The sequence below is a fragment of the Aristolochia californica genome, unplaced genomic scaffold (assembly GCF_029961685.1).
Source record: "Aristolochia californica isolate CCGP_79_NKW_82.1479 unplaced genomic scaffold, dmAriCali1.0.hap1 SCAF_9, whole genome shotgun sequence".
NCBI classification, from domain to species: Eukaryota; Viridiplantae; Streptophyta; class Magnoliopsida; order Piperales; family Aristolochiaceae; genus Aristolochia; species Aristolochia californica.
Window position 1 is genome coordinate 29,406,778 of NW_027182290.1, and position 18,131 is coordinate 29,424,908.

General features: G+C 37.7%; 2 protein-coding genes across 3 annotated transcripts; both read right to left on the minus strand.

The window, feature by feature from the left end:
* Nucleotides 1-6,127: 6,127 nt before the first annotated feature.
* Nucleotides 6,128-11,278, minus strand: LOC137941112 (uncharacterized). 2 transcript variants are annotated; one of them, XR_011110362.1, is made up of 6 exons: nucleotides 10,330-11,278; nucleotides 9,295-9,379; nucleotides 9,016-9,185; nucleotides 7,981-8,252; nucleotides 6,392-6,618; nucleotides 6,128-6,302 (listed from the first exon to the last, which is right to left on the minus strand). XR_011110362.1 is itself a non-coding variant. In XM_068786377.1 (5 exons), the coding sequence occupies exons 1-5, from the start codon at nucleotides 10,700-10,702 to the stop codon at nucleotides 6,448-6,450; spliced, it is 1,071 nt and encodes a 356-aa protein (XP_068642478.1). In that variant the 5' UTR covers nucleotides 10,703-11,278; the 3' UTR covers nucleotides 6,128-6,447. The 2 variants fall into 2 exon arrangements, 1 of the variants encoding a protein (XP_068642478.1); XM_068786377.1 differs by having other exon boundaries at nucleotides 6,128-6,618.
* Nucleotides 11,279-14,220: 2,942 nt separating this feature from the next.
* LOC137941416 (IRK-interacting protein-like) lies at nucleotides 14,221-17,382 on the minus strand. The gene is made up of 2 exons (XM_068786813.1): nucleotides 16,831-17,382; nucleotides 14,221-16,399 (listed from the first exon to the last, which is right to left on the minus strand). The coding sequence occupies exons 1-2, from the start codon at nucleotides 17,038-17,040 to the stop codon at nucleotides 14,870-14,872; spliced, it is 1,740 nt and encodes a 579-aa protein (XP_068642914.1). The 5' UTR covers nucleotides 17,041-17,382; the 3' UTR covers nucleotides 14,221-14,869.
* Nucleotides 17,383-18,131: the final 749 nt, after the last annotated feature.

Sequence of the window (18,131 nt, forward strand, 5' to 3'; positions counted from 1 at the left end):
TTTTCAACAATATAAAAGCTCAAATGTTTAATATGACCAATTTGTTTTAGATAAAAAAAAATTTAAATTTTATATTTTATATTTTATATTTTATATTTGATAGGTATGGTAATATATAAAAGTAATATATAAAACAGATTATAAATTTCTATTTATCCTTCTACGTGATATTGCTAGAGTAGGGTGGTTAATTAGTTCGTCCACATCATCTTCATCTTCTTATTGATCTTATCTATATTCTACATCGTTTTCAATAACTTTTATTGGTTCATACTTTTCAATCCCTTCATCATTGCGATATGATATCCGTATAAAATTATATTTTTGGTATACCACAGGTCTTCTCAATTATGTTTCTTAATGATGAATGTTGATGATTGAATAACTCTGCTACTTTTGAGAGATGATTTTCATCCTATTCATTTAAATGATATTTTAGGGGGGGTTAGTCCACAATGGAGTGGAATGAATTCCCCCTGCATTACTTAGTTCATCCCACTTATGGCGTTAGTCCAGAATGATTTGAATTGAAGTGAGATAACACCATTTCATTCGCTCAGGCAAAAACGGGGGAAAGTTGTTTCCTACCTACTTTGCGAATCATCAGTTTTCCACACGCGTTGGTTCTTCCCTCCCCTCCGTCTGCTCCCCCTCTCGTCAGCCTCTCCGGACGATCTCTGCTCCCTCCCTGACCGTTCAGCAAAGTATTTTTTCCTCCCTCTGCCCCCACCCCCGTCGGCCGTCCTCCCTCTGCCCCCACCTCTGTCGCTCTGCGATCGTTTAGCAAAGTATTTTTCCTCCCACTGCCCCCACCCCCGTCGGTTGTCCGCCCTCTGCCCCCACCTCCGTCGCAGAGCACGGGAGGCTCTGTCGCAGAGCCCCCTCGACCTCCCTCTCTTTCCGCCCCCCCCGTGTCGGCCTTCCTCCCTCCCTCTCTCGACCTCTGTCGCAGAGCACGGGAGGCCAGAACCCCTCGGCCTCCCTCTCTTTCGGCCTCCCCCCCCCCACCACGTCGGCCTTCCTTCCTCCCTCTCTCGACCTCCGTCGTAGAGCACGGGAGGCCAGAGCCCCTCGGCCTCCTGGCTTCTCTTCTCTCTCGGCCTCCTGGCTTCTCTTCTCTCTCGGCCTCCCTATTTTCTCCCTCTCGGTGCACCGTCGGAGCGTCGCCCTTGCCCGTTGCTGTCGCCGTCGCCGTCGTCGTTGCCAAGCCCGCGGCAGAGGAAAACGAAGACGATGTTTAATTTTTCCTAAGTTAGAAAAAATTAAACATCGTCATAATTGGTTTAATTATCCAATTAATTAAACCATTAGTTTTTCATTTTTTGTTAATATATTATTAATTAATAATAGTTAAAATGTATATTATGTTATTGATAAATTAATATATTTATTTATTTATTATTTATTTATTTATTTTATTAAAATAGTGAGTTTTAGTGTTAAACTATATCTTATGTTATTACAGAATAATTTATTTATTTATTATATTCACTTATGTTATTTTTAACTTTTTTATTTATTTTAAATAATTTATTCTAGTCACACGTAATTAGTATATTAATTTATAATAAACTATAATCATTAATTGGTTTAATTATCCAATTGTTATAATTAATTAAACCATAATTATTGTTTTAATTTATAATAAATTATAATCATTAAGTAATATAATATAATTTTTCATTAATTAGGATATTAATATATTCTAATACTACACGTTAAATCACTTATAAGTGTAGTAACCACGTTTATTTTTGTTAATTATATGTTTAGGTATATGTTCTATTTAAGTATATTATAAAATGTTATTTATTCTTTTTTTTATATCATATTTTTCATTTGGGGGCACTAACACTGGAATCTGTTTTCCAGCCACTTAAACTCGTCTATACTAACACCCAAACATGAGTTGAAGTGGAAGCAATTCATCTCACTTCAATTCAATTTTCCACTTCATTTCCACTTCATTGTGGACTAACCCCCCCTTAGGGGGGATTAGTGCCCCAAATGGATTCTTGAAGATCAAGTTCATGTCCAATATGAAGATCATGTCAATCATGTACATGAAGATCATCTTCGCACTTGTGTTAGTGTTGACGACTTCATGTGCACTGGAAAACAGTTTCCAGTGTTAGTGCCCCAACATGAGAAAAACATAAAAAATAAGAGAATCTCTAAACCTTTACAGTGCACTTAATTACAACATAATCCTTAAACCCCAAATTAGGTAAAACAACCATTATTACTACACGAATAAATTATTTAATGTATAATTAAATATATTAATATATTTATTAATTGAATTAGATATTTTATTGTGCATTAATATGGTAATTACATGAGCCAATGAAATACGCATATGATTAATTACAAATAATAAATAAATAATGTTATAAATAAAAAAACGAAAGTAATACGTTAAGTTATTAATTTATTAATAACACATGATATACTTTAACCTAAAAATGAATATTTTAAGAGAAAAAAATGTTCTAATCATAACTTTAACACACAATATATTTGTACATAATATATTTTATGTATTATTAATTAATAATATATTATCACAAAATTTAAAACCATTGGTTTAATTAACTATAGCAATCGGATAATTATGCCAAAATAATTTATCAAATATTTATTTTAACAATATATTAATTATGAATATTAAATCACTATTTTAATATAGTAATTGTAAAATCAAAATAATTATTTTATAAATAAAAATTATAAATTAATGATTTTTATGAAGATAGTTTAATTTTTCCTAACTTAGGAAAAATTAAACATCTTCGTCTTCCTCCGCAGTGAGCCAGCGGGCAACGGCGATGGCGACGGGGACGGGCTAAGCAAAGGCGACAGCCGGCGACGGCGGCGGGCAATGCCGACAGAGGCGGCGCTCCGACGGTACACCAAGAGGGAGAAGAGAGGGAGGCCGAGAAGCTCTGCAACAGAGCTCGACCTCCCATACTCTGCGGGAATGAGAGAGGGCTGCGGGAATGAGAGAGGAAGCAGAGAATGAGAGAGGGAGCAGAGAATGAGAGAGGGTTGCGGGAATGAGAGAGGGCTGCGGGAATGGAGACGAGAGAGGGTTGCGGGAATGGAGACGAGAGAGGGCTGCGGGAATGGAAACGAGAGAGGGAGCAGAGAATGAGAGAGGGTTGCAGGAATGAGAGAGGGCTCCGGGAACGGAGACGAGCGAGGGCTACGGGAATGGAGACGAGAGAGGGTTGCGGGAATGGAGACGAGAGAGGGAGTAGAGAATGAGAGAGGGTTGCGGGAATGGAGACGAGAGAGGGAGTAGAGAATGAGAGAGGGTTGCGGGAATGCAATGGCATAGAGGTGTGCGGCAGAGAGAGCCCCGAAAGAAAGCCCCGCGCGAGAGTCATGTAGATGATTCTCAAAATCGGGAGGAAAGCGCTTTCCGCCGTTTACTCTTGGGACATGAACTCCTGATTCATGTATATTCATGTACATGACATGAATTTCGGCGCCCCCTAACTACACTAGGACATGAACTACGTAATGCGCATGAAGATCATGTCCTGAGTCATGTGCATTGACCTCCCCTTAGTTAAACGATAAGTTGCCAAAAAACGAAGCAAGTTAGCATACCCAACATCTACCAAGTAATATTTTTCTTATAATATGAAATAACAATAGTGATTAATATGACTAAAACTAATATTTACAAAAATAAATAAATAAAGAAGCATATTACCTCTTAGGACGACAAACTTGTTTGGTACATCTAATGCGAGCATCAGTTGTCAATCCTTCCCACCCAGTCGCTATAAAAGTGAACTTCATATTAAAATTACAAACTACCATCATATTTTGTGATAAGTATTGTTTTCGATTTCAAAACCTAGTAGTGTCCTTGCCAATAATATAATTTTTTAAAATAAATAATTACATAAATAATAGTTACAATAATTGTTTACCTTGAAATATGGATAATACTTATCATTACCCACTATTTTTAGATGAACATTTCTTGTTGAAGGCAGATATATGTAATCATTAGTCCAAACTGAGCACTTGAAACGTTCTATTGCCATTTGATACCTTTGGCTAACCTATGGTAATTGTGAATATAACAATTTGTTTTTCAACAGGGGAAATCAAAATATAAAAGATAGTTATTAAAATTCATAATATAATGATTATAAAATGAACACATTAACATGGTTTCTTCCTATTACATCCCCCTATTTTTGTTTTCTTTATAGAAGAACTTCAAAAACTCATTCGTTCTCTAAATATCATATCGAACAAATAAAACTTTCTTTTCATTTGTATCCAACAAAGAAAGAGAATGGTGGCAAAGATTTGTATCCAAATCAAGAATTTTTGGAATAACATCAATCTATTTAGTTGCTTTAGAACTATTCCTAATTTATGCTAATTTATGAATTGCAATAGAAAGTTATTCAATATAACCACTATTGTTTCGTCTCTCTTCCTCGTTACCCGAGTTCGATGTTTACATTTACTCAACAAAAGAGTTTGACGGCCTTGACTATGGCTACTAGTTGAGCCACTTCCATTACTTGATCCAAGTGTTTGTTCAATCCCTGAATCTTTTACATTGACATATACTATTTGAACTTCATCTGGCTTATTATGATTAATTTCTATCACTTAATTGGTTGCACTTTCACCACCTTCCATAACAAAACTTCTAGTTGTTAAATTTTCTCCAACCATGGTATAAAGGAGTTCATAGTGGCGACAACTTTGATGCCCAAAGTGTTCAACATTTTGTTTTTCTACAAAAAAAATGGAAATATAAAATTTAACGAAAAATATCATCTGATAATCTATTGTGCAATAAATCATAGTACATAACACATTACCTGAATAATCACTTCCCAAATATGTGCAAACACTTTCATTCACTTATTTTCATCGTTTCGAGACCACCCACTTGATGATAGCAATGCATCCATGTGTTTTTTTTTTTATGATTGATAACATTATCTTCTTCTTTTCTCTTCCTGTTTTGTCTTTAAATTCTTGTAGCATGCTAGGCCACGTATCACTCCTCCCTTAGCAATTTATTAATTTAGATCCTTTATGAATCTCCACTAACAAGATAGTAAGCATAGTCATATAATCATGAGGAGTCAATGTTTCATATGGTCTCCCTTGTCGCTTAGCACTTCCTTCAAAGATCTATAAGAGTGAATTTGACTAAATTCACTTCTAAAAAAAATTAGCACGTTATATTGAAAAGACATATCAAACTCGTACATTTTGATTGTTGTTTAAAAATTCAACCTCTCAAATCCTCTTCTATCTACCAAAAAGGAAACCGATAATTGGTAAACCAATTGTTAAGAGTTAATCAATTGAAGCTTGTCTCACTAACTCGACATCAAAACTTGTCTTCACAAAAACCCTTGATAAAGTTGAAATAGTTTTGATCTGAGTAAGCTCAAATTTTGAAGGTCTTGATATGCATGTCCAAGCTGCAAAATATTGATAAAAAATTTTATTGTGTTAATTATTAGATTTATAATACTTTTAGCATATTAAAAAAGTAAAAATATAAATAACTTTCATATATAATATAATATAATGTTGGACACCACAATTTGTCACCATTTATCACCATCCCGATCACACAGTGTTAAGAGAATCAGAGTTTTATCTTTTTGTGTATTTTCGTTAGTGCACAGGACTTGGTTGAAATCACACTTCCCACATTCTCATCGCTAGATAGGAAAGAGTAGAAAAGCTTGGAAATTCACATCTCTTTTCACTCTCTCAATCAAGATTCTATGTTCCCCTAGAAGGCCAATTGGGAACATACGAACTTCGGCTATGAGAAAGAACAGATAACCTGCAAAATAGAAGCACTTCTTGCCTGCTTTTCTGGCCAAAAACAATACTGGAATCTTCCCCACAAGAGCTATTTATGCTAGTGAAATCCACATTGCCTTTAGTAGCACTCCTTACAGGCACAAAAATGCTCCAAAGACTGGGCAACTTCTCAATTGTCACAGGATGTTTTTCAGTACAAACGAAACAATAAGAGGGATGAGATTGAGTTAGCTTTTGGTGTATCTCATTATGGATAACACTCCATTCTCTCCTAGACACATACAATTAGTTGAATTGATTAACAGGTGAAAAGAATAATATGAGAACAAGAAAACAAATAATTATCAATAAGCAGGACGAAGGGTAACAAAAAAACAAATAATTATCAATAAGCAGGACGAAGGGTAACAGTGTTCTGAAGAAACGACACCAGTGAATTGCTAGAGGCAGGAACTCCCAAGGTGTAGGACAACCTGCCATAATACAACAGAAATGATGCCAACTCTATGTTCATTTTTGTTGGAGTCAATTCATGAAAAAGAGAAAAGAGAATGAGATAGACCATAATGATGTAAAGACGAAGAATGGTAAGCTATCTGTACAAATGTGAACATGGTATCAGGAGCCGTTCCACTCTAATCTGTTTAGGGCGTCAACTATTGCCCTGCGGAACTCGTTGTTGTGGAGGATAAAAGAGGAGACGTGACCCCCAGTAACCCATCTTACCTCTGACCCTGGCCAAGCCTTTTGAAGTTCCAAGACTGAATGTTTTGGTATGTAGCCATCGTCCTGAAATTAATAGAGGAGATCAGTACATAGAACAACAGAAATGGAGACAGAATTTAAAATCATAAAAGTTGAATTTTAGTTAGAGAGTCCTGTTTGGTTGGTATCAGGAAGAATCATTTTGAAAGTGTAATTCTTAGTTAATTTCAGAAAAGAAAATCTCATGTTAGATGATACTTGAAAGCACTGAAAATTTCTTTGACCACATGTCAAGCAGCAAGATCGTCTTATTTCTTACAGGTCATCAGCATCAAAACCTTGTTTAAATTATTTTACGATATATCATTTTGCTAGTTAGTTCACTATTTCCTCCCCACTTCCATCTCTGTCAATTTTGCCATACACTTTTCTTTACCAGTCTCTCAAACAACAATAAAACCTTTCTTGTCTACACTGTACAATTCATAACTGCCTATTTCTATGGTCATTTCTAATTCTCTCCTTTTCACATTATTTTGCCATGAAACAAACTTTTGACCTTCATTTTCAAAAAAAAAAAAAAAAAAAATCCACCTCTGCCGCTCTCACCTTGAAGATGTTTCTTCTTCACAAGCCAACTCTATGGCTGTTATGCATGGTGTTCAGCCAAGAAGATTTTTGTGTAATTTTTTTTTGCACCTTTCTTAGCATGCTCCTGATGCAAGGCACTCAAAAACGAATCCCCACTTCAGCTATCTAACATTTATCCTATGCATTACATCCCCCTTACTGTCACTAAATGTTTTCTCTGTCACAGAAAATTCTCTTTTATTGCATTTTAATAAAGCTTATTGCCATTTAAAAAACAATTCTCTTCAATGGGAGCAAGCCTGGTTGCCAATCGAATTCTCCCGGATTCATCTAATCTCAGATGGGCTAACTTTGAAAACTAAGGATTCCAGGAGAGCCTTATACTTCTACTTTCTCATTTATGTCATAACCAGTTAGTCAATTAACAATCTACAATAACTGAAAAAAAGAAAAGAAGAGTTGACCATTGAATTTGGTTAGTAAGTTCATTTAGGAGCTTGCTCAAGGAAGTTGATTAATAGGTAAAATTCGGCCTCCTAGTGCTTATCATTGTATTTTCCCTGAAATGTACTCTTGTTGTTCTTGTTGGGATAACCCACTGAAATATAAATGCTGATGATGAGAGCATTTGAGGAATCAGATTTGTGGTAGGTTAACTCCACCGACTACTTTGAGAGAACATCATAGATACCAAACAGAATCATCATTTACATCTGGTGGGAACTGAAGGTTTGATAGGAAGCTATGCTTCACTCCTTCAAAAAACTGCAAGAAAGTCCATCTACTATCTTCTATTGCTATAAGCAAATGCAAAAGAAAGAAACAGAGGCTTGCAAACTATCTTTATGAACTTACAGTTGCAGCAACCAGAATGACAGCCTCAGGATTTTTGGGGATTGGAAAGCGTGTCACATCCGTTAGTGAGAGTACAGAGCGCATGCGTTCTCTGACTTCTTCCAGTGTCATTGCAGCCTTCTGGGCGACATCTTTTTGCAGCGCCTCCCATGCAGTCCCATGTTTCAAAATCCCTTCACAAAAAGCCACAACTGCTGAGTGTGGTGAGAGGAAAGGAAGCGTGGCAACGGGGGTTGGATGTAAAGATCCAACCATTGCAGCATGGACTCCCCCTGAAAGTAAGACGACAATCCTCTATAAAACTGATATTTGAGGATGACAATTAGGCATATCGGTAATGCATAACAATTCAAATTTAGAGCATATGGGACTAACCAACTAGCTGTTTCAGACCTATCAAACATAAAAGTGAGCTTTGAAACCAGTTAAGATCTAGTAACTTTAGGCCCTCAACAAGGTTTGCTGTGTCTGATTTTTGCAATCTAGTTTCCAGGCAGCAACATAAATAGCAAGTTACCAGTTATCAATACTGGACAAATTCAAGCAAAAGCACCAAACAGTTTTATTGAGGTTTCAATTCATATATTAACCCTGGCACAAGAACAGGTTCCAGATTGACATCTGACTTACTAAGATAAAACAATCTATCCACGTGTTTTCATACAGCTAAATAATGCAACTTGTGTAAGTGAATGATCCAAACACATTAACAATTAGCATCTCACATTCAAGGGGTGAACTTGATCATCCATGTTAGGATCTCAGACATTTGGGTAGAAGAGTTCTGCACCCATCCTACATAGCACATAGAATCAATACCACAAATAAAACATCTTATGTACTCTCAGTAATTCTTGTAAAGAACCTCATTTTGTAATCCTCTGGTACTAAAAGTAACTTTTTTTGTGATGGCAAGTATACAAGATACACACATTTCATTACAAAAGTAAAGCATTTATTCTCCTGAATGATAGAATCTGAAAGATATTCTAAAACTTTACAATTGCCATAAGAGCAGGTTTCAGAATCTCATACCCATGCTAAGTCCACAGACACCTGTCTTGCCAAAACCAGCCTCAGCTTCAAGCCAGTATAACAGACTTCTAGCCTCCTCTATGGTGGCTCTTCCTAGCAATAGCAAGTCACTCACACAAAGAAGTTTTGCACCATATTGCAGCCTAGGACGTCTTTCTCCATAGAAAGGGCTGACAACACCAGCTTGAATAAGCATATGGTCTACTGATTGATATTTTAGAAGAAGTAGTATGATGATCTTTAGTTTAAAGGCAGGTAAAATGATCATTAATTGTTCACCTCTCAAGCACCATGGTAGCTATGTTTTCCTTTAACAAAGGCCCACCAAGACGTAATCTTCTCTCAAAACTATGGTCTCCAGTTCCTGTGAGTCCTAAAGAAATGTCAGTAGAAGCAACATCTGGGATTCAGGACAAAGTTGAGATTGCCACTAAGAATTATTTCATTTCAATGCCGTCATCTAAAAGAGAGGAGGACAATAAAGGATGATTTCAAATCAATACAGTACATAAGATGAAAATATATATATTTTTAATGAATTCAATGTACCAGGACCCTCTTTTTGTGAGGCAGAGGAATCAGCACCATTGATTCATTAATTTCCATACATGTTCAAAACATGAAGGGTCCTCCAGAACATGATATCTAAGATGAATAGGTAGGCTTAGAATCTTAGTTTGCAGACAAAATCCTAAATTGTTCTAAATTCATTAAGGTACTTTCATCTTAAATGCCAAGCTCACTCATTTGAATAGCAAGGAATACAAATAGTAATTTTTAACAGATCAATGATTTCAACCTTGCATTTTTTGCCTTCATACTTCTTCCAGCAGTAAAGACTTAACAGAGCACCTTTTTTTTTTTTTTTTTTTTTGTTCTTGTGAAAATGGAGCTGTAAAATCCTTTGTTGTATAGTATCAGAAATACTTTAGTGGACATATAAGAAAGAAAAACAACATTAATGTATTATTAAATTAAATCAAGATCTGGTTAGACAAAAACAAGTTCCCTATAAAGCAACCATTATTGGAACTTGTCAGGAAACTTGGCAAAATCTTTAGAAGAAATGTGCATTAACTCTGTTAGCATAGGCGCATGTATAAAGTAAATTTTTTATATCTTCAGTAGGAACTCCACATTACAGCCGATGGGCCATTGGCATAACACAATTGGATTTCACTAATTAATATTCATATTCAAAAAATTATAAATTGGAGTGAAATCAGTATTAAGGAGGAACCAGTAGAGTACAGACCTAGAAACAAAATAATTTCATGAACAAGATGAAAAGCAGAAAAAGGATAAAAGTTTCACCTGCGAGGTGGACCACACAAGCCATCTTGTGCGATGGAATATATTTTGGGGCCAGAAAAGAAACCCTAGCATTGTGACTTTCTGGAGGCAACGCATCGATCAGTTTGTCGTCGCATGGAGTCCTAAAGACACCCTCCCTCAGAATTGCATTCTTTGATTCCCAAGCCGTCCGCCAGAGGGGCTGAATCAAAGTTGGCGGCCAGTTCTGGCTAGCCGCCTCAGGGAAGAGTTGATTGATCATACTTTCCAGTAGATCAAGCTTATTACCCCATCCTCTAGAAAAGAATGGGGGACTAATTTTGGTTCTGTGGACGAAAGCACCGTACACGTGATCCAATACGTAATGAAGAACGCCTAGATTTACAGTTACCATTCCTTGAACCAGATGCAGACCCAAACAGCAGAGAATCAGAAAGGATGAAAACAATGCAGAGTTGCAGACCTGAACACGGAGTTCTCAGCTACAACGTTATGAAACAGTAGAGGGATGCAAAAAAGGGAAAAAATAACAAACAAATCAATCCTTATGAATTAAAAATAAATAAATAAATGAAAGCGTTTCAAACAGTTAGAACCACATTGCAAAGAAAAAGGAAAAAAAGAAGAAGGCCTGAAATCCAGTAAGTCGCAATAAACACAATCGAAGAGCGGACATGAAAAATCTGCAGGAGGGAGCTGATTCAGAAGATCCGGTGTGAGCCAAAAAGGTGCCAGCAAGGGGGAAGAGTTTGTTCAACCAAAACCAGTAGTGGCAATTTGTTGCCTTAATCCATAACCGGCTCTCACGCGAACGCTCCGGGATAGAATAAAAATGACAAACAACGGCCACCGAGATCCAAAGGAGGAAAAGAAACAAGGGAATCCACAGACAAGTGGGAGAGAATCGAGGCGATTTCAACGAAGAGGGAGGAGAGGATAATTTAACGAGAAAACCGGACTTTTATTCCAATTGGCGATGAGACACGGAGCGGAACGTGAAACAAGCCAAAAAAACAGTAGTTTTTCCTGGTTCCGTCAAGCTATCCTACGTGGAATTTCGAATATCGAGACGTGCATCCACGTCAGGCGGGGTCCACTTGCTATTTCCTTTGATTTATGGATAAGATCCGAATGTTTACGTACAATTTGAGGGGACTACTAAAGCTTTTACAGCTCCCATCTCCACCGTCCGCCTGTTGACCGCAGCTGATGGATCAGTTATCCTGCACCGTCGATTTCGATCATCTCCGGTTCACCGCTTGTCGGGTCCGTAGGATGACTTTTTATTGGTACTCCTTTTATTGCGATTTTCATGCGCTTTCCACACAAAAATTAACAGAAAGGCTGGGTTTGATGATAGAATATTCTCTTTATGCATGCTTGAATTGGATTGGACTCTTTGTTTGAAGCTCTTTTTCCTTTTCTCCAATCATGGTGCTTGTTTTTCCAATTGTTCCTTTTTTTTAATTTAAAAAAATAATAATTCGGGTTTGCTCTAAAACCTAACCAGATCAACAACTCCGTTTACGATAATCCCTTTTACCGACTTTTTATTTGCATAAAACAATGATGACAGTAAGCATGATTAAGGTTCAAGAGTTCAAAACGGTTTTTTTATGTAAATATTGGCTCTAAGACACATCCCAAAATAACTAATTAAGTTAGAAAAAAAATTTCTAACTAATAAATTAAAGATCTTTGTACTCACTAATCCATGTCGGTTTGAAATACATTATAGGTGTCTTATGTTAAGAAAACTTGTCACACCCTACATGAAGTTTTGGCCATCTCACCTTGTTCTTACCTTTAAAATTTTTAAAATATAAAACATTAAATTTTGATAATATAAAAAAATTATAAAAACATAAATTCTATTGTAGACATCAACCACCTAATGCTTGAAAGTCAAGCTAGTTTGACCAATATTAGACAAATGGTCAAAGTCAAATATTTTGATCAGTGGCAAACCCGAATCAAGGAGGCCTCAACTCTTGTCAATATAGTCAATCAAAGTCAACACTTTAATCAATCGTGGGTCAATCTATTGACCAATTGTGATAAGTTTATGACTCTACCCTAGTTGACTACGGGTGAAAATTGAAACTTTAACCAATAATATAAGTTTAATTTAATAATTGTAGAAGTCAACACTTAGTCAAAATTGGCAAACCAAAGTCAAAAGAGTTGACTAATCGAGGTGGGACCACTATCAAAATTAAATCGAACATATAAATTATCCATCAAAACTTTCTAATCAAGAATTGATGGTCCAAAATCATTTTGATATGAAGTGGCATAGCCATAATGAACCCCATGTGCCACAATATAAAGTTCTATGTTATTTGACACTTGCCACAACTTAAAGATGGACTTGGCATTACCATGAAGAGAAGATTTAGCTTTGTCACGTGTCACAATCTTGTAATTACTTTTTTTTTTTTTTTTGTGGCTTTGCTGGGTGTTGTGATTTTGTGAAAATGATACATTTCACAATCTCATTAGATGAGGACTTGTAAGGAGAGATTGAAAGAGAGAAAGGTGGGGTGGTTGAACCACCTCTACCCCTATGTCAACAAAGAACCCCTGTGAGTAGAGACAATAGGAGATCCAATTGATCGAGATCGAATCAAAGAATTTACTAGTGACAAGACCTTATACTACTTGTAAATTTTCTTTTCATTATTGCACTCAAGGGTCTCACTACTTCACGGATTGGCCACTTTTGTACTTTCCCCGATTATAAATAAATAAAATATTAATTAAAATTTTATGTGTAAGTAAAGAAGTAAACTTTGATTGAACATTCTTAAAAGCAAAGCATCATTTACGTTACGAAAAAGACTTTTCTCCTTGGCTTATACAAGAAGGTGTTGAAAATCATGAAACTATCCCTCTATTATTTGATTGTGATCATAAGGTAGAAGGTCATAGTCACATTGTCATGGAGTTTAGTGCTTAGAATTTAGCTCCAAAGTTGATAGGATGTTAGGCACAAGGTAGATGCACACCTTCGTACTCTTGGTAAGTAATTTAATTGAATCAAGCATTGAGATGAGGATAAGCATCTTGATTGTCTCTTTGAAGTGCTTTGCTTTTTCATGTGATCAAATAAGTTGGGATTTGAAAAGTCCTTTTTTGAAAAGGACCTGTCATTGTAATTTCGTAAACATTGATGTCCAAATAAAATTTCCTAACTGACGACACTTAAGTTAAAAGAAAAATAAGAAAGGGGCAAAAGATTAACGCCGTTATCATACTTGGAAGTTCGCACCGAAATGTGTACAATAATCGGCACCCTTTGTTGTCTCTTCAAAGCTAAGCTAACCTAGTTGAAAGTCAAAGAAAAGCTCGAGTGCTTTCGGAAAGCGGTTCGCGTCGTAATCACTCCGCCATGCTTGAAGCTGCGGGAAGCTCACATGGGTGACCTGAGTGTTTGATTATAAACGCTATCATGATCCTCTTTTCGCCGCAACTCCTCTCTCTTCCATACTGGCATCCCTTCCGCTTTCTGTTTTGTTTTATCAGTAAGCAGACGTTTCCATCTGTGATTTGCAGGGAGACCATCTGCAGTTCTGCATTAAAATAAGCTATTCCTATTTTTAATAGTTCTGCGGGACATCGTGAACCCATTTGAGCATGATTTACAATTTCAGAGTAGATGAGAACAGAGCGCCTTACCATGAATTTCCATGAGGGGCCCTCGTATACGCGATAGTGTTTACGTTGGGTGGAAGGTGGCATTGCTTTTAACATTTTCAATGTGGTTGAAACAGGGAAGTTTCCCCACCAAGAAATGGTGGAGACTCAATTATGATTTTTGGATGTGGGAGAGTTCATTATTAATTTGATAAGAATGAGTGGAGAACGTAAAAAAGTGCGGAGCAGCAACAGAAAAATCCATGTCTTGGATGGTGGAGACTAAAGGGAGCTCTCATAAGAGATTTGTAGATTGAAATACAGGAAACAAACTGTTCACAGTTTTTCTAAAAAATAATTAATTCACCCAATCCTCAAATACTTACCACACACATCCCTAATTACCACAACTAACCACCAAACTATTATAGGTACAGAGCTACAGATTATTCACAGAAAATTTGATCAGGCTTTACTGGAAGAAGAACGGCAGTTGCAATGAAACACTACATAAGCCTCCTAACATGTCCTCAAACGAGTTCTCTCTCTCTAATAAAGCCACAAAGAATGAATTGATCAACAGCACAGGGAAGGAGCTGGGAGAAGATGAAAACATGACTGCTTGGAAGTTGAAGTCTGATCTTTCTCTCAAGGATGATTTTTTTTTTTGTGCTAAATTTCCCTTTCCAGGGAACCAGCAATCAAGCTTGGTTATGGAGTGACAATTCAACAACAGTTTGACAACTCTTACGGAGCAGAAGAACCTAGACAATGTTAGAACAACTCCAGAAAGTGGGAACAGAAGAACCGTCTTGAGTAAAGACTTTGGAATTGCTAGTTCCTGTAACCGTGACTACCAGTTGCAAACAAGAGATTTGGTTGAAAGGTCATGGTTCCAGTAAACCAGAACATGAAGAATGAATTGTTAGGCTACACTTTTATACCTGCAAAGAACTTTGCATCTTATCACCTTATCACCCATATAAAATCCTGGCATTACCATGATCTTAACCCTGGCTGGACCCCGGGATCTCTGCCTTTCTAACAGTACATCCTCCATGTAGAGTGAATCAAAGCTTCTGTTCTCATCTACCCTCAATATGGACAATGGAGGATTAAAGGAGAAAGCTAATAAATGGAGCAACCAAAGACATTTAGCTGCAACGAAGAAGGACTGCAGTAGCTGTTCAGGCCAGGGTTTTGACCAGCTCAATATGGAGATGATGCAACTCATTTTTTGGTCGCAGAACTTACTGAATTCTTCACTGTAGTATTTGGTTCCCTTCCTCAAAACCTCGTTCCAGCTCAAGTTCCTCAAAGCAACAAATGATGAGAACTTCGTCTGTCGATCTTGCTCAGGGTCTAGAACCTTGGGTGAGCCGTTCTTCTGGAACACGCAGTTCTCAAAATCTTGGTGGAGGCACTGGTTTATAATAGCTTCAAGGTGGTATAAAACCCCTTTGGAGTACTTGGAATTTAGAGTGAGATTATGAGGTTGCAGAAGCAAATTTAGCTTGTCCATCAAGTTCTCATCAGTATCATCAATCTGACCCACAAGAGTTTTGCAAAACTGTTTCACGGATAGCCTAGCTTCTGAAACTATCTGCAAGAAACCTTCCACCATTGCTTCATGTGTGACTGGCATCGACCCATCTCGGCCGTCAATTAATTTGCCTCCCTTTGTCAGGTTAGGCCTTTCAGGGACCTGGGTATCTCTTCCCTGCACGGCTTGTTTCAAAGCGTTCTTCAGCTCATCACAATAAGACTCCAAACGTGATAGCTTCAGTTGTAAGTCGCCTAAAGAAGATCTCATCTCTGAAACCTCCATTAATGCTGCGTCACGGTTCTCATTAGCTTCTAGTAGCTTCTTTTTCAAAGCTTCAACAGTCAAAACGCCCCAGTCCTTGGACACCTGCGAAGTGTCTTCGGATTCCAATCTATTAGGGGAAGTCTCTGCTTTAGGTTTCTTCTTAAATCTTGGAAACAACCAAGAAAGAATCGGTCCTTTGCTCTTGGGATGCGAAGGGAGAGAGGCATGGGAGTCTGTCAGGGGGAACACGGTGTTGTAGTTCTTGGTGTTCTTGTTGTCGGATTCGGTCTCTCTACTAATTGTAGCAGGTCTGCAGGCATTGCAAGTAGTGACACTCCTGAGTTCCTCTGAGCTGGTTCTTCGATCCGATTTGAGAATCTCTATACTGGGGGAAGTTTGTAGAACAGTGATGTGATTGACGCAAGAGCTTGTGTGAGATCTGCTTTCTTCAGGGCCGCAAATACGTAGATCTCGACCAACAAAACCAGAGGCAAATCCGTTTCTCAAACTCTTTTTACTGTCAGAGAGATATGCCTCGCTGTCTTCTCCTCCTCTTTCCACCCCAATCCCATCCCAAATACCTGAGAATCTCCGGTTCTCCGAACGGATTTGTTGATACCCGGGTAAGGGCTCCTCTTCGTAACTCTATCAAGCTTAGCCAAATTAGTTTTGCGATGCAAAAATAAAAGAACAGAGAAAATAGCGGTTATCACAGATCGAAGAGAAGAGAAGAGAATAGAAGAATTCAAAAAGAATTTAGCACAGCATTAGAAGGCTATTGTTAAATTTTCAGTAAAAGAGAGCAAATTGATGGACGTGAAGTAATACAAAACCAGTTTGCTTGCTTTCTCAGGATAATGATACAGACACTCCACTTATTAGAAAATCGGAAAGCACGAGTTAAGTAAAATATCTCTGCTAAGATTTTTTTTTTTTTTTTTTTTTTAAAGAGTTGTTCATGTTTATTGTGGACAGAAGTGCATATCTGACCAAATATAAACAAAAAACTGTTACAGGAAATAAAAGCTAGAATCAATTGGCAATGGGAAAGGAAGGGAAGAGGAATTTTGGCTCACCGGGGTAAATACTGGGTAATCCTGAGCAGAGAATTGGTTAGAAGTGCGGGCAACGGATGGAGAGGTGGAGCTTGGAAGTCTCAGATTCGCAGGACTGGTTCCTTGCAGCAGAGCAGCATGTATAGCTCTCAGCTCAACAGCTTTGGCAATGGCAGCTTGAATTTCCTGTCTGCTTATTTCATGGTTTTCTTCGAAAATTAGAGCAGCCATGAGAAGAGTCACAAGAACCCGGAAAGTGTAGGAGGGTGTGGTTCAAAAAAGCGGGGAACAGGCGAGCATGACGACGATGGCAAAGATAAAGATGAAGAAAGATGGGAGCCGGTATCCAACGACTGGATTTGATTTGCAGGGGAAGCAATCCTATCCAGAGCAGAATTTAGGCACCAGAAAAATAGGATCCTGGTTTCAACAGATGGCGTTTACAACTCAGAGCCATATTTTGTCTTCGCTCTCAAGGGAATGAAGAGCATGTGGGAAGAAGAGTAGCAGCAGAAGTGGTTCGGTGTTTCCTACTCAAACAAATTGAGTGGACTCCAGGTTACCAAAATGCCCTCCGACCCTCGCTGCTGGATGAATTCCCAATAAACTCTTCTTATTGATCGAGGGGAATGATGAATGATATCTCATTATTGAATTAATAATTGCCTTTCGTTTGCAGGAACGATCAAGCCTGCTGCAAGAAATGATAGCCTGAAAACCCCTCCGAGGAAGACCTGTTTAACACTAGTAAAAAACCAAGGTAAAACTATAAGTAGTCCTGAGTTTAATTCTCTTCATCACGACGTGCTGTAGAAGAAAGAGAAAAAATGGTTGAGAATATTTTCAAAAAGGAGGACAGAGATGATGGACAATTTAGTCCTCGGAGAAAGAATCGAGGCTCTTGTTTTGATTCCTTTGCCGAAAGGTGACGAGAGACACAGAAGAATCCAATAGCTTCCGAACAGTTGCTTTCGTTCTTTTCTTTAAAGGTCGTGAATCTTCTGAAATTTTTGGAGGGGACCAAGAGCCCCCCCGCTCGACTGCCCCTCTTGTTTCGATCCCAGCTCGTGCTTTCTACAGAGAGTTGAGCAAGTAAGAGACAAAGGACGTTTAATGGGGATGTATGTGCCCCTTTCCATTCCCTGTTTATCTCGAGCAGTTGGGAAGAGGATGGATGACGGAATTTTTCTAGAATATAGATGTGTGCGGCAGACCGCATAGGAATAATATAGAATTGTTTTGGCAATTCCCATTAACTACTTTTAAGACTATTTTATTCGCGTTTTGGGAATTCCCATTAACCACTCCAGAAGAAAAGAAAA